The sequence below is a fragment of the Calonectris borealis genome, chromosome 7 (genome assembly GCF_964195595.1).
Source record: "Calonectris borealis chromosome 7, bCalBor7.hap1.2, whole genome shotgun sequence".
NCBI classification, from domain to species: Eukaryota; Metazoa; Chordata; class Aves; order Procellariiformes; family Procellariidae; genus Calonectris; species Calonectris borealis.
The window spans coordinates 5781273-5804164 of record NC_134318.1 but is presented as its reverse complement, the minus strand read 5'-3'; the positions used below and the strand labels follow the sequence as shown (position 1 = coordinate 5804164).

Genomic DNA, 22892 nt, shown 5'->3' with positions numbered 1-22892 from the left:
GACAACATTCTTGTCGTGCCCTAGATTTTTACGACATCTGTGATGTGGTGGATTGCCAGGGCTCCTGCCTGGACACCAGTGACTGCACGTGTTCCCTGGGGACAACACTAGGACCTGATGGACAGACATGTCTCGGTAAGGGTGGAAATAACTTGTGTCAGTTACTGATGCTTTCTTTTCCCTTTGTTTCGTTGCTCGCATCTCAATCCATTGTCTTACAAAGCAGTAAGTAAAAAGGAAAAGTATTCTGAGAGGAGTTTTTCCCGCTTGCTGCCTAGAAGAGGTCTTTGATTCTGTAAATGGTTCAGATCTCTCCCTGCAGGGTGAGATACGACATCCCATGACTGAAAACATTCTGGTGCCGCTGGAGCTTCGCACATACAGAGGCTAGATTTGCTTTCTGCACGGTCCAGCTGCTGAAGGCAGCAGCTTCATTGTCAGTAGCAGAGTCTCTTTGCAAGATCATGGTACGGCCTCATTGGTATTCAGGAACGACTGTGCGGTCTGTCATTAGAGATTTCCTCTCACCTGCTCTGTTGAATGCTTCTTTCCTCCAAGAAAAGTTTTGCTGGCTGGTATAGGGCTATGCACTAAGCTTCACCATATTTACTGCCCTGCTGGGGCATTGTCCAGGGCCTGGGGTTTGAGGAGAGCCGAAGGATTGCAGGTCACAGCACAGTCTCAGTGGTTCTAGGCAGCATGACAAAGTGGTATTCAGGGGGCTGGCACTTGGTGACTGCCCTGGCAGAGAATAACATGACCAGGAGGGAGGTGGAGGGTTGTAAGTGAGAGCAGAGTGGGGCACGTGGGCTTCAGGGTTTTGTGAGGGAATCCCCGTGAACCCCTGAGGCGAGGACGGCTGTGGTTGTGTGTGGTGCTGAGAGGAGAGCACGTGGGCTGCGAAGTCTTAAGAAGAAGATGGTCTGCGGGGCAATGAGAAGGGGTGGCTGTTGGGGAGCTGCAGAGCCACACCGATGGATAGGAAGAGGTGGCGTGGAGGGAGGAAGGGTTGCTAGTGTTTGGGGGAAGGGAGATCTCATCTTTGTCTTTGAGGCTTGATTTGGTGGAGAAGTTGAGAGCAGAGTTTGTCCAGCAGGCTGCGTGGCAGATGAGTTTCTTCCATACAGACTATAGCTGACAAAACAGGTGTGTGTTGTTTCTTTCTTCACGCTCCTCATGTCTGTGGGGATCAGGGTAGGGGCCACAGTCGTTACAATCTGTGGAGAGAGCAGCCTGGCCCTGCTGCAGATTTACACTCGTTCACACCGATTCTACAGAAAGGTTTTGCTAAAGCTGCTCCACATTTCTGCAGCTGAGTGGCTGACTTAGCTTTCTCAGCTAATTAAAAGCATCTATTGGCTGCATCTCTGCAAGACTTCCAGGCACAGAAGTGCCCTTAACAAGCACCAGCACTCAATAAATGTGTAGCAGGCTCGCAGGAAAGGATTTCCTGCAGCAGGGAGGCACGCAGGAGTCCCGAGTCTGTCTGCATGTGCTGGAGCTGCCTTCATCCCCCCACAGCCAGGCCGGGCAGGAATTGCGCACTGCTGCTTCTCTTCATGATAACCAGATGGCATAACACCTCAGTGGTAATAATCACGCCGGTTTACCTACCTGCAGCCTTTCTTATTGTATGGCTCACTTATCTTTCTAATGACTTTCTGTTGTGCTGAGTAATTGCGTAATCACATATCTGCAAGCAACCGTGCCGGCCTTCCGGAGAAACCAAGCAAATCTGTATTAACCTTTCCTATGCCTTTCCTATATGGAGAATATTCTTCCTTTCCCAGCTCACCTAAGAGGGGGGCTGAAGATGCTGCAGTAACGCTAAGCAGCTCTGTCTGTGAACCTCCCTGTGCTAGGCTGACTTCTCTTCAGTACTTTGTATGCTTTGAATCCTAGAGTAGAAATGCTGATCCTAAGTTATATTTTCATTTGCAAACTTTCTTAAGGGTTATAGATTAGGTCTTTGAATTTCTGTTATGGATCCACCAACTCAGTGCATTGCCTTTGACCTCTTGAATACCTGGATCCATGTTGGACTAAGCCGTGGTTAAAATCAGTTCAGCACTCTCCCGACAGAGTCTCAAGAAAACCAGCCCGTGTCCCAGAAGTGCTGGTTGTCACTGGTGTGGAAGAGCAGGGACAGATTGCTGTGTGTTGCAGAACACGGAGGACCAGCAAGGTGATTTTCTGGGTACAGCCCTTGACCAAGCCAAGCTCTAGGACCTTCTAACAGCATCTCTATGCCTTTGTCAGTAGCGCTTTCCCTCTTCACCCTCTGTTTTTAAGCAGCTTTAGTTTTATTGGTAGAAGGGAAAGTGTGGAGCCTGTCACATGTGTGAAAAGGCAAGTGTCTGTGTGCGTCTCCTGGACATGCTTCCTGCCTCCCAAAGGAGGGTACCAGCCATTTCTTTGGCTAAAAATACTCAATTCGCATCGCATGTGGAAGGAGACAACACCACCAGCTGCAAGCTGCTAGTACTGTGTATGTGTGGGACCACTTATACCTAAGAGAGCTCATCTCTGAGCTGTCTCTTAAAATGGTATTTTTCTTTTTTCTTGGTTTTAAGCTTCTGATATCTAGTAAATGGTAACTTCTAAGCTGTTTTGGTGAAACCCCATGTGAACCTTGATTGATAACCTCAGCATTCTGGCCTGCCTAAAAGAAATCATTAGTTTTGTGGCTCAGCAATAACAATGACTGTCCCTTCCTCTCTATTTGATTCACTTTTTGCACGCAGAGATTAAATCAGGTTGAAGAATGAGAATCTCAGAGAACAAAGTACCTTTAAAAAAAAAAAAAAAGGCAGACAGACATAGAGGAACTTTAGCCTTTAAAACAGAGACAATTAGGAGGAGTTTTCAGAGCTTTACCAAGAGATTCAAAAGCATATGCTGTGCTTTTTCCTCAGTAAAGACCCTCAGCACCCTGGAGGGCTCTAATCTAGAGCTGAATGCAGCCAGCACAGAAATGTGACACAGGTGTACCATTCATGGGTAAATTGCTTTAGGTTATAAAAACTCGGTCTAGGCCTATTACAAGGTTATTCTGCAACCTTTATCCAGAGTCTGATCCAGAAAGTGTGGGATGCCAGCTCAGGCGCTCCTCTTTCTTCTGAGCTGGAAAGGTAGGAGCCACAGCTCTCTGGAGGGCTGCAGAGGAGCAGAGCAGGGAGGGCCAGGGTGGGGCAGTGAGGAGCTGAGTCCTCGGGGGGAGTAGCTGAGAACTGAGCTCTTCGTCTCATCTTTGAGAGTACAGAGCGTCTGAGCAGCTAATGGTTGTGGTGGGCTGTGTGGCACCAGCGCCCAGGTTAGGTCTCACCACGGTGAGCTGACATTTCTGTTCTGCAAGAAGACCTGAGCTTTCTGGGACAGGGAGCAGCCAGAGCTGGGGCAAGAAGCCGAAACAATGAAATTTCTCATGACGTGACTTTTCTTGGGGAAGCTTCGTGGGGTTCATTAAAATGTTTTGGTTTGATTTCAGCTTTGTTTGTGTGTTTACAGCTATTTTTCATTCTTGTGTCTTTATTTTGAAGTAAGGGTTGAATCATTTAAAATTGCTGTAGGATAGTTGGCCACATGTAGCAGTAGCAGGTGTGATACAAAAATAAATAGGGTTTATTTTTGACTGATTCTGGTATTCACCTAGTTTTACCATGCGGTGAAGTCATGTTAACTTCATTTTAATGTCTTTGTGAGTGGAGTGGGGAATAGTTTACGATGAGAAGATAAATGAAAATGCGAACTCCCTCAGCGTGTGGAACCGGTTTGGAAGTTTCCCAGTGGGACTGTGTCCATCTTCACTCTGAAATGGCTGCTGTGTGCATGCCGTCTTTCCCCCCAGGTCTGCTTTGCTCCTGAGTTAGACATGGCATGGCAAGACACTCTGCTACTGTCAGTAGATAGTGGTCTTTAGCATTTAGTAGGCTTACTCATCTCTGTTGCCCTGATCCAAGTCATGAGACCAGGAAAGCCAGTCCACGGTCTGACCAGCGCTCCCACGTAACAGCCCCTTTTTGCCAGCCATGTGTTTACCAGGGGGCACGTTCTGACAGCGTGTTTTTTGCAGATGAAAATGAATGTGAGCAGAACAACGGAGGCTGCAGCGAATTTTGCGTTAACCTGAAGAACTCCTACCGCTGTGAGTGCGGGATCGGGCGCACGCTGGGAAGTGATGGGAAAACCTGTGAAGGTGAGGTTTCAGCTATCACAGTCTGCTGGAAACAATATAAATCATTTCCCTTCCCTTGCAGCACTACTTCTCTCTTGGCTCCTTGCAGCTGGGATTAAATGTCACTCATACCGCTTCTGTGCTTGCCAGGAGGGTTGTTACTGAAATATCCTTCTAATCAAGCAGAGAGGAGTCTCCTTGTTGTTCTCCCTGCCTTGTTCGTTTCTGTTAGGGTTTGCTTGTATTTATCTCCATGCGGGGAGAGGCAGCAGTGGATCTGGAAGATTGGTTGTCCAGACAGAACTAGTCATTGCTGGAGGTGCTCGGATTTGGCTCTGGAGATTTGTATGATAGTTGTGCGGGAGCAGATTCAGCACTGCTGTTTTTTGACAGCTAGCATTAGTTATGGGGTAATGTCATGACATTAGACTACAGCATGAGGATCGCTTAGCCTCCCAGAATAAAGATTGAGGAAAGGGGGTGCCAGTCTGTAAACAGAAGCTAGATTTGAGATTAGGGCTACCTTTTGACTGTTTGCTTTTTGTAAGTTAGTTGTGGGCTCTGCTGTGTGCACCCACTACAGTTACTTCCCAGCGGTGGCACAGCCAGGTTGAAAACCCTTGATGAGTTTAGACTGGTAGCTTAGCAGGGGCTTAAAGACCAAATTGTAGGTTTGATCTGTTGTCACTAATAATGTACAAACATCTTTGAGAAGAAATATGAAAATGCAGCAAAAATTGACTTGTGCCTGATGTTTTCTGTGGTCAGGCAAAGCTCCTGTGTTGCATGTTCACAGATACCGCGGGGCCTCGGACAAGAGTAATAGCTACAGATGTGCCTCACTTCTGAGCTACCTGATTGCCAGAACTGAATACATCTGCAGCCTGCATACAACCTTACATGAGCTGCTGTGTGGTGGACATCCATGGTGCAGGGAGAGAGATTGCCATTGTATTTTTGGGCTGGACTCCACCCTTCTTTATGGTTCACTGAGAGATGGCTCTAAGCTGCAGTTTTTGTCCCTGTTTTCCCCCTCTATGATACCAAAGCACGTTTCATCTCACTTCTGTGAAAAATCTCCTCTCTGAGCTCTGTAAAACATTGCTATCCAGACAATGCCACTTCCCTGGGGAAAGCTGTTGTGCAAAGTGCTCCTTGAGTACATGTTAAGTTGTGTGGGGCCAAAAGTGATCTGTGGGCTTTGACCCTTTCACATCCAGTGCTGATATGGTGGGTTGTCACGTAAACCAGCTGCGCTACGTGGCAGTTTTTACTCCTGAGCACTGCACTCTTCTGACAGGGCTGGAATAGTCTGTGCTTGGAAACTCGTATGTTTCTGCTGTTCCCGAAGTTGGATTTTAGGGCCTTTGATATATGATTTAATTTCCCCTTCTGTAAGAAGAATGGTGCTTTTCATGAGTTTAACAGTGCTGCTGGGGATTTTTACAATCTTGTTAGTGAGTTTTATTTCTAAAGATGTGCCCTCCGCTTTGTGAGCCATTAGAGTATATGATTTACTTGTGAGCCATCTCACAGATCATGCTAAAAAGAACAAATGCAAGAGATTTAGCTTGATTACATAAGCTGGTGAGGCTGAGTAGGGTTAAGAGTATCTCAAAATTTCCCTTATAATGCTTTTACCCGTTGCTTTGACTCACATGCAGCATTCGGGCTGTTGTTTTCCATGCAATGTGTAGGGTTGAGTATGGGATTTCCATTCTCTGCTTTACATTTCAGTGAAAACCACACAGTCATTTCTGGTGGCCGGCTTAGGGAGAAATATCTCGTATTTATGATTTGTTTATATTATAGGTACTATTGTTTTAGTGAGAACATCTAACAGTATTCATCCCAAAGGTTTAAAAAAATTAAGCAGTGAAGGTTATTATTGAAAAAAAGTCATGATATTCTGTTATTTCCTTATAATAGAAAGCCAACAATGGGAAATGGCCTTACTTGCCTTAGATTTTCAAATCTTCAGAATGTATTTGGATGACCTTTCAGGCTCCTTTCTGCAGCTGTAGTGGCTAGGAATATGTTTTACACAAAAACTCAGATTCTCAAAGAATTGCCTCACCTGAACAGAAAAGGTACAAGGAAAGACATAATAAATCCCTCAATTAGCTGAGCTGCCCTCACTCCTCTGCACTTTAGAACGGGGGAAAATTAGAGAGGGGAATTGACCTTACATTGTGCACTTGTGTCCTTCTGTCCCTGTGACAATGCACCCTACCTAAAGGGTAGCCAACTTCTAAGCCTAAAACTCACAAACTAACAAAATTCCTGCTAAACAAACTCCTACGAGCAGAGTTTCATCCTCAGCCTACAAAGGGGATGCAGGAATCCAGTACGCCCACCTCCGTCACAGCTGGGAAACCCACAGGCAAAGAGCGTGTCATCTTCTCTCTGGTGTTCCCTGATGGGAATAGGAGCTGGCTACCTGTGAGTCTGTCCTCCCCAAGACACCTCCCCTGCAAATCTCAGGGCTTTAATTCTGGTGATGACTAAGGGAGTGAGTATGGTTCCACATGGTAGAAGCTTTAAGAGGATTTTCTTCCCACCTTTTTGAAGTAAGAAACAACATAAAAATTTAGTTTAAGAGGATGTCTCAGAAATTAGAAAGGGCCAAGCTGGAGATTGCCTATTCAGCCTTCTTATGTATGCCAATTATAGCATGTGATTTAATATGGTAAGCTCTTTCACAGAATTCCTTGTTAACTTCTTGGTGAAATGACAACCACAGGAAATTGTACAATTAAAAATAGGTTTCCACCACATTTTCTTGGAAGCAAGCTCTCACCGTGCTGTTGCCTTCGAGCTCTGTGTCGGTCATACTGTTTGTTAGTCAGCCAGGAGCATATGTTGGGGCCTGCGTAGCTGCCGCGCAGCTGCCTGAGGAGCGGGGTGTGCTGATTTTCCTTTCCTTTGCAGAAATCGAAGGCTGTCACAATAACAATGGAGGCTGCAGCCATACCTGTATTGAAGTGGAAGACACATACCAATGTGAATGTCCGCGGGGACTTGTTCTGTCGGAAGACAACCACACTTGCCAAGGTAGGTCAACAAAATCTCCCTGACAGCCTCTGTCCCTTGGAAGTCAAAAGTATGTCTGAAGGAACTTTTCTTCTTGTTTCTGTTGTGTTCTCTTAGTCTGTCCTTTTCCAGTTTGGTTAATGGAGCTTTGTCATTAATGACAGATCATCCAAAACTGAGAGCCTGGAGACATTGTTCTTTTTACCAAGCAGGAGAACAGAGACACAGGACCCAGCTGGGTGCATCTTGCATCACAGGCGGTTTTGGCAGTGTTCACTTACAATTAAGATTGCTTAACATCTCCCATTTTATGGCTCTGTTTCAGCCGTGTACGCCTTTGACAAATTTATGCTATTAGAACTAAAATTTTCCATACTTCAAACTGGGCTTTTAAAATTTCAGCTAAAGGGATTCAGTGCCTTCCAAGAACAGGGTAAAGAGAAAGGCCTTTTTTCCCCCAAGTATCTCAGTAGCCATTCCAGTAAGCATTCCTATGTCTTAAAACAGGGCACTAGTTCTGATACTAGGTGTTTCTGCTGTCCCCTGGAAAAATGCCCCTGAAAGACAGCCCCTGAAAATTGACCGTTGCTTCTGCTGCATAGAAGCAAGGGCAACATGATCCTTGGAAGACCTTCCATCTGAACTTCAGTCCGTTCTTGTATGCAGTGAGTCCTTCTTGCTTTGTCCACTTGCACCTATAGCATGCACATGGAATAAACATGTTTCCTGTTTTGGGTTGCAAGAGCCGAGCGAGATTTCCTTTGCAAAATACATCCAGGCTCCCAGGGGTCAGTTTAGCTCTGTAGCAGCGAGTGCAGGGAGCAGAGGATCAGGGGGAAGTTCCTGAGGGCGTTGAGAGTTAAGCAGAGGGTCTGTAGCTCCTCATGCAATGACTTTTTAAAATCCAGCTCTTGCACCCAAAATTCTTCTGGGTCCCATAATCCCACAGCCCCTGAGGTGCTGAAAGTATCTTGCAGCTTGTGTCTTACAGAGAAGATGTCTGCTACGATCCACCGCTGAAGGGACGTTCAGTCAAAACTGCATGTTGAGGAGAGCTATGTGGGCATGTGAAAGGCTCTCTGGTGGGCCTCATCCGACTTGCCTGGCCACTTCTCAGACCTGTCAGGCTCAGCACAAAGCTGGAGAAGGCATGGTACTGCCCTGGTAGAGACAGACCTCATAGCTCTCTGCTTGTGTTTTGCCTTGGTAGGCCCACGAAGAACCTGTGTGGTTGCTTTCAGGCATTTCCATGGGAATTTGCTAATGGGCTGAACTTGGGCCATAGCCAGGGTAGGATCTAAAAGGTAATAAAAGGGAGTCTGTCATGGGCTAATTCACTTGGGCTTTAGATAGTACCAATGAGCTGGTGTTACCTGGTCTGCTCAGAATCTCCTGTAGTTTCATGCGTTACAAAGTGCCCAGACATCAGTTACAGGAACAAATCCAGACTTCGTGGTGGCCAACAGGGCAGGTATCCCTCAGAGAGGAAGTTGGAATGGTTCTACTTGATGAAATTTCTGCTTTTTAAGCTTTTTAAAAATGCAGGGCACTGTTTTCAGGGGTGAGCACTGCACACAGTAGTGCTTACTGCTCCAGCAGAGCCAGGTGGGGAGGAGGAAAGGGGATTTCCAAGAGCTGTGATTATACTTACTGATTGAGGGTCTGATTGATGGATAGAGGCCAGAAAAGAGCAATGTTCTTCAATCCTGGCTCCCTTCTAACCCAGCAGGGTTAGAAGGCCATGCATTTCCCAGCCAGTGTTTCTTCTGAGGCTGCTAATGAGAGCAGCAGCACTGCTGGGTGCCAAGCAGGGGCTTGGGCTACGGCATCTCATAAAGCGAGATTGCTTGTTCTTTTGCATTTCATGAATTTATGTCCCCGCGCAGTGGTCTGCAATTTTGAGCAGATATGACAGAATAACAATTTTTTACAGTGGTACAATTAACAGTGAAGGGCAGGCACAGTTGCCTGAAGCAATTGGATCTGCAGCCTATCAACCCTCCCCTGCATTGTCTCTACATTCAGAACAAACATTAATACAGAAATCACAGCCTTGGCTACAATTTTCCCACAAAGACACCAGCCAACGAAACGCTTGGAATTTTGCAGACCATCCTAGTACCCCACCTTTTTCTGAGGTGTGAAGGTGAAATGCTTTTCCCCCCTCTCCCATGCTGAAGCCTTGTGTGCAGCTAAGCAGGGCACAATGGGGTAGTTTCTTTGTGTTCGTAGCAGTGGTTCAGGGCTCCCCAGCACCAGAGAGCCTGCTCTACTGAGCAGCCTGTGCGGAAAGATAACCCCTGCTCCAAGCAGCTGTGCTTTGAAAGGCCGAAGAAGGAGCCACAGGCTGGACAAGGAACACGGTGCCCACAATAGCAGACAGCAAAATGAGGTTGGACTCGCCACAGAAGCTTCCTACCAGGGTCAGGGTACTTGCAGGCATTGGTGCGAAGCAGAGTTTGAAGTGGTAATGAGGAGGCTTGCCCAGTACTTACAGGTGCTCTGCGGTGTACGAGGGTGAAGAACTGAAACGTTTGACTGGCAAAGGCTGGGTGAGGCTCTCAGGAGCCTCGCAGGCTGGGGCGAGCCCAGGGCAGAGGTGCAAGAGATGGATGCTGAGCAAGTCAGGAGAGTGCAGCTCTCTGAAGGGATGGAAGAAGTTGTGAATAAAAGAGGATTCCTTGGCACCCAGGATAACTCATTTCTGCTGGACATCTCGGTTCTGACAGTCAGGACCCATCGCTTGCCCTGGAATAACATGTCTGCATATAGTCACGGCTACCTGGCCAGCTCCTTTTCAGCTCCCCCTACAATGCTGTTGCTGGCGGTCTGGCCTGGGGGAATCAGGCCTGCTCAGAGCTGAATCACGCTGATGCACGCAGTCGCTCTGCTTGAACCACTGTTCAGTTGGTAGAACTGAAACACTGTTCTCAGTATTGATTACTCGTCTGTGTACAAATGTCTAGGGTGGTTTGAATTACATTACCAGTTACTCCGAGACGGTTAGCATAAGGAGTTACCCAGCAATGTCATTATGAGAGCACATTGCTTTGGACACACTGCATACATTTTAGCGTATCACCTTGAAAAGATTAATTTTTCATTAAAAAATACTCTCTGCGGGTACACAGTAGCTGTTTACAAATACCTTAGCTGAGACATGAGAGTTTTTTTAAGGGGGGTAAAAGACGTGTTTTAGCAGTGTGCCTTGTATCCAAGAATCCAGAATCCTGGATTACATAATTAACTTGATCGAACCTAAGGGAAGGCAGATCATATGTGAATGTCAAGGATTGGGACTGTAATTAATTGTAGGAAAAAGCTTGGGGAACTAGTATATTTGAAAAAAGTTTTGCCGTGCTATTTTAAAATATGATAAATGGAAATTCTGGAGCGGGTTGGTTTTTCTGGCTGAGAAGAGACCAGAATATATGCACCAGTACGCTTGTCCTGTATCTAACTGAAGAGATACGTATACACCCAACGAATATATATAGCAATTACTTTTTTTAGTGAAGATTATTCCCTCTTTTTTCCTTTTTCATTTTGTCTAACCTGTATGTTTTCTCCACTTTGTATGTAATGGAATTTTAATTTTAAAAAGTTCACATGGAGATCTTTATTAAAACTCAAAGGTTGGAAGGACGTGGAATGAGTGAGCTAATTGGGTTTGTTTGTCAGAGCTGGGTTTATTGCTTATAAAAATATTATTACGGCATTTTGAGGTGCTTCCATTTTAGCTCGGCATCTATATGGAATTACTCTGCCTTGTTTTGACATGTTCTGGGTTTGATGTAGAACCTGATAACGGGTCTTAAAAACTGGCTTTGCCTGGGGTGTTGTGAATTTGATATCCATTTCTGGAAAAGGCTCTTCCCAGGACATAGCAGTGCAAGAGATATCTATGAAACCTGTACTGAGTATTAAGTATAGCTGGCGATACTGCATAGCTAAGTTTCTGCTGCAAGTTTAGCAGTCATCTTCGTCGTCTTCTGCGGTGTCGCTGCACCAGGAGAATTTGGCGCAGTGGTAGCTCGGGAGGTTTGTGTTGTGTAGATAGGAACGTAAGATAGGTAATTGGATTACTGTGGTTAGATAGTATCATAAATGTAGCATATGATTGCCCTTTCTTTCCCCCAGTAGTAATGAGTATAGCTCTTCCCCACCTCCCTGATACTGATGCTCTCTGATAGTTTTGTAGTGCAGACTGTTATTCTGGGGACTTTTCTTGTAGTTCCAGTGCTGTGCAAGTCCAGCTCTATTGAGGTGAGCATCCCAAAGGACCTGGTTGGAGGCCTAGACCTTTCCCTCATCAACACTTCCTGCAAAGGAGTATCCAATGGCACTCACGTCAACATCCATTTCTCCTTGAAGTCCTGCGGCACTGTTGTAGATGTATGTATACCCATTGCTGTCCTATCTCTTGGGATCCCTCGGATTTGGGGACTTGGCTATAGCTTACTTGGGGAATAAAGTTGATTTAGCTGTACCATCAGAGCAGTTTCCTGTGTTGACATGCAGCTGGCCTCAGACTAGACCTGGGGTGGCATCCCAAAGTAGGAGAGCTTGTTCTATCTCCTCTCCAGTGGTGTGCGTCTGTCAGCATGGATGCTGCTTTCTGCTTACCCAGAGCTTCACAGAGGCAGCTTCACCATCATTCCGGTGCAGAAAGTGCAAGTGGTGTCACTCTTCACCCTCCTGTTGAGACAGAACCTGGTCCCCCGATAATGTTTCTAAGGTTATACTGGTAAATGGTCAGGAACCAGAGAGCTCATCTTAGCAGATGGGTAGCAACTGGAAGCAAATTCCTTTGCTTTATGCAGGAGTACAGTGCATCGAAGTTGACAGCAAACTGATAGAGGCCTTTAGGTCGTAGGTAAGGATGAACATCGTTCTGGTTGCAGCATATAAATTCACAAGCTGTACTTTCAGTGGCTAGTTTATGTCTGAGTTTCCTGAACAAGGTAAACTCAGCTGCTAGTCTCAACTCGGAGGTCTTCCTCAATGATCTCCCTTTTCCCTTAAACTGCTTTTTGTGCTGCAGGTAATAAATGATAAAATCATTGCCACCAATCTGGTGACGGGCTTGCCAAAGCAGACTCCAGGAAGCAATGGGGATATCATTGTCCGCACCAGCAAGCTGCTGATCCCAGTGACCTGTGAGTTCCCACGCCGGTACACCATCTCCGAAGGTTATGTGCCCAACCTCAAGAACTCACCCTTGGAAATCATGAGCCGCAACCAGGGCATCTTTCCTTTCACTCTTGAGATCTTCAAAGACAAAGACTTTGATGAACCCTACAGGGGTGCTCTTCCCACTCTCAAGCTTCGGGACTCTCTCTACTTTGGGATTGAACCCTTGGTACATGTCAATGGACTAGAGACACTGGTAGAGAGCTGCTTTGCCACTCCCACCGCAAAAATCGACGAGATCCTGAAGTACTACCTGATTCAAGATGGGTGAGTTCACTATTCCCTCTGTTGGTGGCTATTAGACGGGAATTGGCAGTGGGGCTAAGTTGCGTTGCCTGTGTGACAGAGGAAACTATCACTTCTCCACAGCAGCCTGTCTGCTGTGTTCCTAGCAATCACCAGCAGCCAGGCCATCGAGCTGAAACCACCTGTCCCATCAAAAGTGATGGGGAGAGAGAGCGGGAGGCAGTGAGAGAGGTTAACTACAAGTGCAGCCTTTACAGGACATATTTCCCTGTAACTAGCTTTGTGGATAATTGAGTTGGCTCCAGTAGAAAAGAGATCCTTCCTAATATCCTCTCTCTGCCAGCCTGCAGAGTGCCAAACCAATCGGCACAACCCCCCGATGGCTGTGTGCCACTGCCATGCGGCCGCCGCAGCAACTGGAGCAAGTTGCTTAATTTTTCCATAATGGCCTTATTATGGCATGAGCCAGAAGACTCCATGGCTGGTCCTGGTTGGAGTTCCAGGAGCTCCCCTTGCTTTGCTCTCTCTCTCTCTGATGCCTGTCAGTGCAGTAAGCTTAGGGTCCCTCAGTTTGGTTGTAATTTTCTGAGGCGTTTGGATTTAGTGATCTTTCCAGGATATGCTAGTAAAAAAACTCAGGGTGGATCTGTGGGTTTGCTGTAATGGGTTTTGCGTCAGAGGTTTGGGGAGCATTGCTGTGGGCTCTGCTGTGGCTCCTAAGATTACCCCTGTTTTCAGACACTTGTTTGGGTGCTAACATGACAGTGCCACTGTGCAAGGTTGCTGTGGAGTGTTTGCATCCAGCAGTGCCCGGCAGCTTAACCAGACAACGCTGTGGAAATGTCACAGCTGGGAACCAGTCTGCTATCCTCTCGGGAGGAAAGTCCAGCCAAAGTAGTATCTAAGACATAGCCAAGTGTCATAGCCCGACAGTCAAGGGACAGTGCTCATTTAAATCCTGTGTTCTGTCTGCCAAACGGTCTAATGAGGACAACAATTATTTCCTCAGCTGCCAGGCTAAATCATCCACCGTTACAGCTGGTGATGACAAGTCCTGTGTGTTTGTCTTTCAGCAAAAGGGTCCTGTAGAGTACATACACAAAAATACCGTTTTCATTTCCTTCTGACAAAGGTTTCAGCATTAGCTTGCTCTCCCTCCATCCTAGGCTGCAGTCCTTCTGTGCCTGACATTTCTGGGGTTTATGAGCGGATTTGTAATGGAAGGATTGATTTATCGACTCCCTGGCTTGGCTGTTCCCTTCACAGAGTCAAGGCTCATTCATTCATTTCCCACCATGAGTGAAAATGATGGGATACAAAACAGTGGCCAAAACCTGAGCCGAATAGAGAAGGGAGAAGGCAGAAAATGTCATCCTTTGAATTCAGCACAGCACTAGTTGGAGGATTTATGGCACCAGCGGCCCCTTTGGTACTGTTATCCTGCAGAGGGCATTAAAACTTCGCCGAAGGGAAGAGTGGGCTGGAGCTGGCTGCCTGGTGCCTCGTCCTGCCTGCTCCGCTCTCCAGCCATCACTGCAGGCCCAGTGTCCCCAGACATGCCCCCATGCGCTGTGCTGTATTTAAATTGAACCGCTCACTTAGACCAAAGGCTAATGATGTGCTGTTGAGCTAACTGGAGTTCTTTGTCTCTCTGTGTGCAATTAAAAAGTAAAATTAGCTGAATACTCTGCTGATTTGTCCCTGCTCCAAACAGTTCTGTAATAACCCAGTTTCCTTCCATCAACCCAGCCCCAAAAGCCCAAGGCAATAAAGATGGGAGTTTTAAATCAATTTGATTATGTAGGGTCAGACCTGCAGGAGTTAACTGCAGCTTCCAGAGGGAAACACTGTTTAAATTTGAGGGGATACACCTTAGACTGAAGGATGGGAAAATTCCCTCTCCTGCTTTCTTCCCTGCTAATTCCCTGCCATCTCCAGTTGGCAAGAGGTGGGAGCCGCCTTCGGTGGGGACACCTCAACCCTCTCCCTATGCTGATGTGACCACACTGGAAATCAGGATTTTCCCAGATCCCTCCCTGCAGTCTCTGTAATACCCTGTCCTGCTGCTAGCCCAGCCAACCTGGCCCAAAGCAGCTCTCCCGCTTCTGATCTTGTTCTTCCTCTTTCTTAGAACAAAAATAAATAAAAGGCATTGATCGATTGCACAGGCGATAAACATTGCAGCTCTCTGGGGCATCCAGAGCAAGGTCATGTCACAAAGGGCAATCCGTTGTAATCTGATGTGGTCAGGAGTGATTTATCTGAGCATGATGTGGTTAAGGTAGTTCTATTGCAAGGCTCATCTTGTTACACCTTGGTCTGCCCCTCGTTTGTAGGGTGAGGTGGTTATTTTCTTCTCCAAGCCCTCCTCTCTACCCTGCAACCCCCCCAATGAGAGGGTCAGAGCTCAGCTCCCATGGCACAGCCACTCTCTGCTCCCCTAACCTGAGCAGATTATGCACAGGAAAGGGTTATTTACCCCATATCTTGACTGGAGTCACTCATTTTCCTTCCATACCTGTGCTCCCTGCCCCTTCTCACCTCTCCAAGGTGGGAAGCAGGGTCTGGGGGGGGTTTCCTAGGAGGGTGGGATGAGGTATGGCCCCACGCACAATGCAAAAGAGCTTGACCCTGTGACTCAGGAGGTTTCTGAGCGATTTTTGTCGTGCCGCAATGCATTTGTCAGAAACCCCCGTAAGACGTAGTGGCATGGTAGGGGCTCCATGTATCCCTGGTTCCTCCTTTTTGTTCTTTCCTTTTCCCTCTCCTTAGCCCCAAACCAGTAGGTTTCTTGCCACCGGTGTGGAGAACCTTTGGAGAACCTGGGATTTAGGAGTCAGTTTGAGCCAGTGTCCAAGAAGCATCACAGTTTATATGCTCACAAATGAGGACATGCCTATGAGTTGACTTTATAGCCCCAAAGCTTGGCCAGTCACTTATGAAAAGTCTTTAACTGTCATTCTTTACAATCAGATTGCCTTCAGGAATGCTACTTTTAAAAGCAATTTTATCCTAAACAACTAAGTAACATCTAATGTTTGGCTTCAAGGGGGAGGAATCTATGTCAATTTTTCTAGATGCACAGTGTTAATTTATTAGCTCCCCTTGGATGACTTTTTATGTTTGCCTCCCAGGCAAGTTAACTAGATAAGCGCTGCAGACGGGGATATCCCTTCAGCCCGTGACCTCCACTGGCTGAGAAAAGTTACAGAAATACATGGTGGTGAAAATAACGCTAGGATCAGACCAATGCTTAGTGCTCCCATGAACATACGCTGCTCTACTGCACGTAGCAGAAGGGCGATGCTGGGAGGGATTGCAGTGGGCTGCTGCCCACGGAGCCGAGTCAGCCAAACAGCATAGAGATTTCCAAGTACTTGTCCTAGTGAAAGCAGAGCTACGTATAGATGTGGGGTTTGCTGCTGTTTGATAATTGAACGTGTCAAACGTCAGCATTTCTGACAATGCCTTACATATTTCTGGTGTAAAGGTGGAACCTAAAGGTTGCTGCAAGAGTAGGACTTTCAGCTGTCACACCATTACCTCTTGTCTCTTCCACCACCATTTTTTTTTTTCCAATACCTTGCAAAGTCCACATTTCTGGAATTAACTTGGTAGAAAGGACAAGCTGCATTGTAATGCAATATAAAAGAGGCATCTGGGCCTCTCAAAATGCCTAAGGTTTTGCAACAGGCACCAGTAAATATCAAGTCACCATAACTTTTTGTCATGCTGTTTCTCTGTCAAACTCTAAATAGGCTGTAATAGTTTATAAATAGACTGCACCTGAAATGTAACTTTTTAAAAAAAGTAGTTTATTTTCTTGCAGTTCTGTGACCTCTCGCATGATTGTATAGTGCTAGTAATGGAGAAATTGAAATTATGAATTTTAGCTGTAGTGAATTTGAGCTGTCCGATCAAGTCCAGCAGGAAGAAAAATGTAAATGATGTAAAGCAAAGTAGATATTGAGTTTTTTTAAAACATCATCTGTGATATTTTAGTAACGTGGGTAACAGCTTATTCATTTTAAGTGTGATTTTTGTGCATATATATGTGTATACAGAAAGTACGTAATACATTATATACTGTATAACAGTTCTGTTGATCACTGCAGACTGTTGCACAGGAAGGTGAAATGAGGACAAACTTGCCTGCAGTTCTCTGGCAGTCCCTCTGCCGATGGGACTGGACCATCTCCTGCCAGCTCTCTGCTGCTGAGCTGTTCGTTGTCTGGAGATGCTATTATCATCGCTAGTGATTTTCCCCATCATTCCCGAATTTTCTCCTGTGGCCAAAGAGGAAGTAACATAGATGGTAACTTAGCTTGAGACAGCCAAGCCCTCCTTTCCTTTCTCTGGTTAAATAGGCTAGGATGTTTTCTCTCTTTCTTTTTCCATTTCTGGGAAACCCATTAAAGCCTATCCCTCTGCTTTCCTCAGCTGCGTTTCTGATGATTCGGTGAAACAGTACACGTCAAAGGACCATCTTGCCAAGCATTTCCAGGTTCCTGTGTTCAAGTTCGTGGGCAAAGACAACAAGGTAAGCTCAAAACCCACCTCTTGGATATTGCATCAGCCTTGATCTGAGTGAAGAGTCTCAGCGCAGAGTTGGCTATATTAGAGTGCACAGAGGAGGAATGCCTGGCCCAAGGCTGATGCTGCTGTGCCTATTCCAGCAGTTGTGTCTTTCAGGAGCCTGACACAGGTACTTTAGGGAGAGAGTGATGAAAACAACTAAAATGAAATAAAATATGAAGGACAGTTGTGGAACATCAATGCCATAGCAGGTTAAAATTGCTGGTGTTTCCAGGGAAAACCAACTAATCTTAGTGGACCCTTGTATGCTGGGTGAGAAAAGTGTTACCAGTCACCAAACAGAAACCCGGGGAGTTAGGCACATTACACAGTGTCCTATCTTTAAAACAAGACAGTCTCTAGTTTTGAATCTCTTCCACCTTCTATCTTCTCTAGCTCTTGTGGGTACAGATACCACGTTTCCAGATACAAGGACACCATACTGTTTAATTCAACGTGAAACCAGGCCATCCAGGCTGGTGGCACTCTGGGGCAGAAGCTTTGTAGTGGGAAGACAGTTGAAGGATAACGCCATTTTTCTAATGCAAATAGCTTTCCTTTTCTGTGCTGGAAGAAATCAGGTCTTTCAGTCATTGTTGTTATGCTCAGCCAACGCTGCTTGCTCCAAAAGGCATAAAGCTGCCTCTCTAGCTCCTGGAGAGTCTCAGTAGGGTTAAAACAGATGAGATCTTTCAAAATTCAGAAATTTCACTGGGCCATCTGATGGCCACTGCTGCTTCCAACGTGCATCCTCCTGGCCTGTGCAATGGGTTTTGCTTCAACCCTCACCATTGACCAAACATTCACAAATATTTGCTTCCCTGATTGCTGCTTGCAGGGATCTTGCTTACTCTCCGTGTCGTTTAGAAGGCAGGGAGCAGCAATCCTGTCACTGTCTGCCTTTACTATGCAGACAGGAAAGGCAGCTGTCTCCCTGCCCTTTGTGTTCTCCTTCTCCCGTCAACTGTCAGTCTTAGCCCCTCATCAACCTGCATTTTCCTCCTTTGTCCCTCAGTCTCCTAGCTTTATGTTTTCTCAGTTCATGGCAAATTCTCTTGTGCATATCTACAAGTCCATCTCCTTGTGAGGCTTCATGCGTTCTTGGCCTGCTTCTTACCATGCAGCTCCTACCAGTCCATGCAACCTCTTCCAAGCTTATTCCTGGCATTTTCGTCCCTTCCTCTGGAGGATCATTTCACGCCTTCATATTCCCTGTCTAGCCTTTGGCTAACAGACAGATGCCATGCTCTGAGATCTCAGCCGGGCACTCTGGAAAACGTGCCCTTTCCTGGGCACATCAGAAAAGAGATGGAGCAGCCAGTTTGGCTGTGGATGGCAATGGTGGATAAGGACCTTGTTGCTGCAGGGACAGAAATGGCTGTACCGTGGGAATTGTGTCGCTCGTGCTCTCTGAGAGCTGGCAGCGCTGCCGGTCTGATTCCCAGAACTTGCGTATTGACTTGGCCTGCTGTCTCACCACCTTCCAGGAGGTGTTCTTGCATTGCCGCATCCTGGTCTGCGGGGCGTTGGACGAGAGCTCTCGCTGCGCCCAGGGCTGCCGGAGACGGATGCGCAGGTCAGCTGCGACGGAGGAGGAGGAGGAGGAGGAGGAATCTGGTCACGTGGCAAACCGCATCTTGACGGGTGGCCCCATCAGAATCGACTTTGATGACTAACATCCACCCACTGGAACAGCATCTCTGCCTGAGACCTTCCTTACCAATGCCTTCTTTCATGGTTGTTTGAGAAACAAGAGGTGTTTGGTAAAGCCCCACTTGAACCTCAGGACTTGTTTCCTCATCCCTGCGTGATGATTATTTGTGAAGTATGCTGGGCACACGAGGCAGCCCTCTGAGTGCAACCCGCACTGCAGAACAGTTTGGTTTTTACCTGCGTTTCTTCCCAGCAACCCTTTGGTTGAAAGGACCCTATTGCTTTGCAGGCCTGAAGTGTTACCCGACTTTGTCTTTCCCTATATCCGCCTGCAGGCTCCACGGGACTGTTCGTCCTTGACTAAACAAATGTTATTCAAGCCCTTCTTTCATCAGACAATACAAATAGTATCGTAGCTGAACATGTTTGCTATGCAGTTCTGTGAATGATGCTGAAGCTTTCGGATGTGCTGAGATTTTGGATGACGGTTAATAAAAACATGTATAAAAATATATATCTCGTAATGTAAGCTATAAAACAATTGTCATTACAGGCAGCTAAAGCTCAGATCTATCACAGGCACATTTAAATGTTATTTTTAAATAGTAAAAGCTATTTAATAAAACTTGATTTTTTTTTTAGTGTCTTCTGATAATTGCATGCAGTTTAACAGTGTTTCCTCTTGTATTTAGTGTATTATTATTTTTCTCCCTCTTCTCCCCCCACCAAAAACATGGTGCCTTTCATAACTGCTATAGCACCTTGACTGTAAGAAAAAGACCATTAAACATCTATAAACATCCCTCCCCAAAGCGTGCCGCTACCAAGTCTTTGTTTGAAAGTTGAAATGCACCCTGGTCTGGAGAGGCTGTGGCTCTGACAAAGGGATTAGAGGAATGCACATTAAGTATTTATAGCCATCATTTGTAACGTGGGTAGTTCTCGGGACAGGGCTGTCCCCAGTGAGCCTGGTGACAGGAGACGCGGCAGCCTTGTTTGCGTGACTGTGCATTCGCAGTCTCCTGGTGGGTGAGAGCTGGCTGGAGACACAATTACTGGTGACGGTGGCGGCATCGTGCTTGTCAGGAATCCCTTTGGGCTGTTAGACTCCTTCCAAAGAAAATATAACGGATGATCAGCTCGGGCTCCTCTGGGCTTCATTCAGGAGCAGGAGCGCTGTGTGATGAAGGATTAGAAATGTGGGGTGAAAGGAAGGAGGCACAGCGAGCAGTGAAGGACAAAGTAGGAGAGGCAGGGCTGGAGGGTGAGAGAGGAAGGACCTGTGGCACCGCAGTGTGTTCGTAAGGTTTTCTGCAAGAAGTTTCACGGTGTGCACCTCTGTCCTGTGTGTTTGCAAGTGCGCTGGAAGCCCCCTCTAGTCTGCATTACCCATTTCCTACTTCGATTGGAAGCAGCCAAATTGCTGCCAAGGCCAAAATTTGTTCCTGCTCTCAAATGGATGGAGAGTCCGCTTGAAGGGAACATTTAGAAGGGAGTCACAAATCACCTCAGCAATATTCCATTTCACAGATTTATTTCTTCTGGTGACTGAGATTCCAGTGAGGAATGGGCATTTGATGGGCTGGGAGTTTCATGATTTTTCTAAATGGCTTCATGGCTGCTTTTCCAATTTGGGAATATGCGTGTATGTTAGAATAAATGAAAATATTTCTATGATGATAAGTAAGTATAAGTGGAAAGACACTCTTCATGTGTTATCTAACCATATGTGAAAAAAAAAGAAATGGAAAAAACCTCCTTCTTGCATTGCCGTGCGTCTCCTGCTTCTGCTGATTCACATCTGCATTAGGACCACACGGGCAATTTCCTGCTGTCACTTCTTTGTTCAGGAAGCCCCTGCTGAATATACCTGTTTTGATAAAACAAGAGCTGGGAAATGAAATTAATTAGCTGGTGCCTTCTGGAGGGGCAACTGGTGTTTTTTGTTTGTGTGAAAGGGCTGTGGGGGAGTGGTGGAGGGAGAGATTAATTTCCTGGCTTATTTCAGTTATTGCGCACATTATTTGGTTCTTCCTGACAAATTCATACGAAGCAGCCTTTCCGCTCTAAAGCTTTTTAGTTAAATAATCTGTAAGAGTAATGAGGAGGAAACACTGGTTTGTGCAGCCATGTGAATGGAGCAGTCGGGGAAGATGTTTAGTTTGCTCTGCAAGCAGGATAGTAGGTTTACTATCTGCCACTGCCCTGTGGCCATTCCTCCTCTGATGTGGAGGGGATGCATCCTAGGCACACACAAAACCATTTGTCAAAGTCTTTTAGCTCTCCCTAGTTTACTTCTTGCTTCCATCTGTTGTCTTTGTCAGCATTACACCTGAAATCAAAGGCCAAACTCATCTGAGAGCCCAGAGATTTGTTTGTCTGTTTAATTTGATCTGCCGCGCCACAGAGTGGGACCAAAAACGCACTGCACGAGCAGGCAGTGCATGCACGAGAGGCACCGTACCCGACCAGTGCTGCCGGGGGTCCGGGAGCGCTGCCAACCATAGTTCCGAGTCCGAGCTGCACCAGTGCTGCCTGACCTGTGCAGTTGGTGTTCTGGCTGGTGCCACCTCATTCTCTCTTAGGATGTAAAGTGAAAGTCTGAACATTGGATGTCCGGGAGTAAACACCTATTACCTGCCGTCCTAGCCCCTGCTTTTATGTCCTCAGCGGAAACGCAGAGATCCCTGTTTGAGGAACCATACTAGGAGAGGGCACGCTGGCCGAATGGGTTGAACATCGGCAAGAGTTGCAAATAATTCTGCCAATACACAAAGTCAACAGGAAGCCGTCGAGTGAGCACAGTGTCTTCTTCCTATTCAGAGCAGGGTGGAGATGAGGATGACCCAGGGTTTGTGCATTGACCTGGACAGTCCCGTGATCAGCTGCTTCGGTGGCCGTACACCACTGTGTAGCAGGAGCAGCGCCGAGGAAAAGTGATTTCTGGTTTGGCTACAGAAATTTTACTGTAGTTCATGTGCTGATTTTCTCCTACGTAAGATAATCTAGTGGTTTTTTTGAGTCACTGCCATCACTTGAAGGTTCAAAAGTTTCCTTGTAGAGCTGCTCATGGGGTTTTTCAGATTACTACGGCTTAACTTTGTAATGAAAAATGCACTTATTCAGTAGCTGCTCTGCATGCAGCCGTCTGTAGTGTTTTGGGATGAACGGTGGTCTGAAAGCATGAAGAAATTATGATTTATATTAGTGGTGTCTCCAAAGCATCAGTGTGTGGATAGAGCGATTTTGTTCAGCACCCTTCCATTTCTCCAGCCTATATCACCATCTGTCATCAGTTACTTGGCCTGGCTTTAATCTGGTATCACTTGAACTATAAAATGCTTTAAGACATTTGCCAGCCAGTCAGCTGTGGGGCATAGAAAAGATAGATTTCTTTTTTTTTTTTTTTTTTTAAAAAGTGTGTCATTTAATTATAAGAATATGCTCATGTTTAAAACTGGCAACAGGCACCATTTCACCAACAAAATACAAAATTTGGGAAGTGTCTGGAACAAGGAACATTTCTTTCCTATCCCTAGCCAAAAATCTGTGTTTCGCAGACAGATAATCAGATTGTCTGTCCAACCTCATGCTCTGATAGACACACACTGCGATGAACCTCGGCAATGAGATATTCACTCTCCAGTGGTATTAGCACAGCGAGGAAAGGATGTCATTGCATCTGATCACTGTAAATTAAGATCCTCCTTAATGGAAAATATCTCGGCACCTCTCATGCGGTCACTTCCATTTTCCTGGTCTTAATACCGGAGGGCTCTTGTTGCTTCAGTCTATCTGAGGCCAGATGAATGTCTCATTGCTGTTCACTGTAAAGCAAAGATGACTGGCAAGAACAGGAATACAGGGCTTAAATAATTTATAGCTTCATGCATGCATTTAAACACAAACTAGAAGAAAAGTAACTAAGACAGACTCTTTCCATTCTTGTCAAATCACCCTTCTGTAGCCTTAACTTTTCTGTGGCAGATGGAAGAACATAACCACAAATATGTTTGCA

General features: G+C 46.2%; 1 protein-coding gene across 2 annotated transcripts in view; it reads left to right on the top strand.

Annotated features, from left to right (window-relative positions):
* OIT3 (oncoprotein induced transcript 3) overlaps positions 1-19529 on the top strand; it is a 30789-nt gene extending 11260 nt beyond the window's left edge. For both annotated transcript variants that reach the window (XM_075154095.1, XM_075154094.1), the window contains exons 4-10: positions 25-135; positions 4073-4195; positions 7106-7228; positions 11442-11602; positions 12252-12667; positions 17087-17186; positions 18709-19529. In XM_075154095.1, the coding sequence (XP_075010196.1) occupies positions 25-135; positions 4073-4195; positions 7106-7228; positions 11442-11602; positions 12252-12667; positions 17087-17186; positions 18709-18897 (1223 nt within the window). In that variant the 3' untranslated portion in view covers positions 18898-19529. The remainder of the gene's footprint in view (positions 1-24; positions 136-4072; positions 4196-7105; positions 7229-11441; positions 11603-12251; positions 12668-17086; positions 17187-18708) is intronic.
* Positions 19530-22892: the final 3363 nt, after the last annotated feature.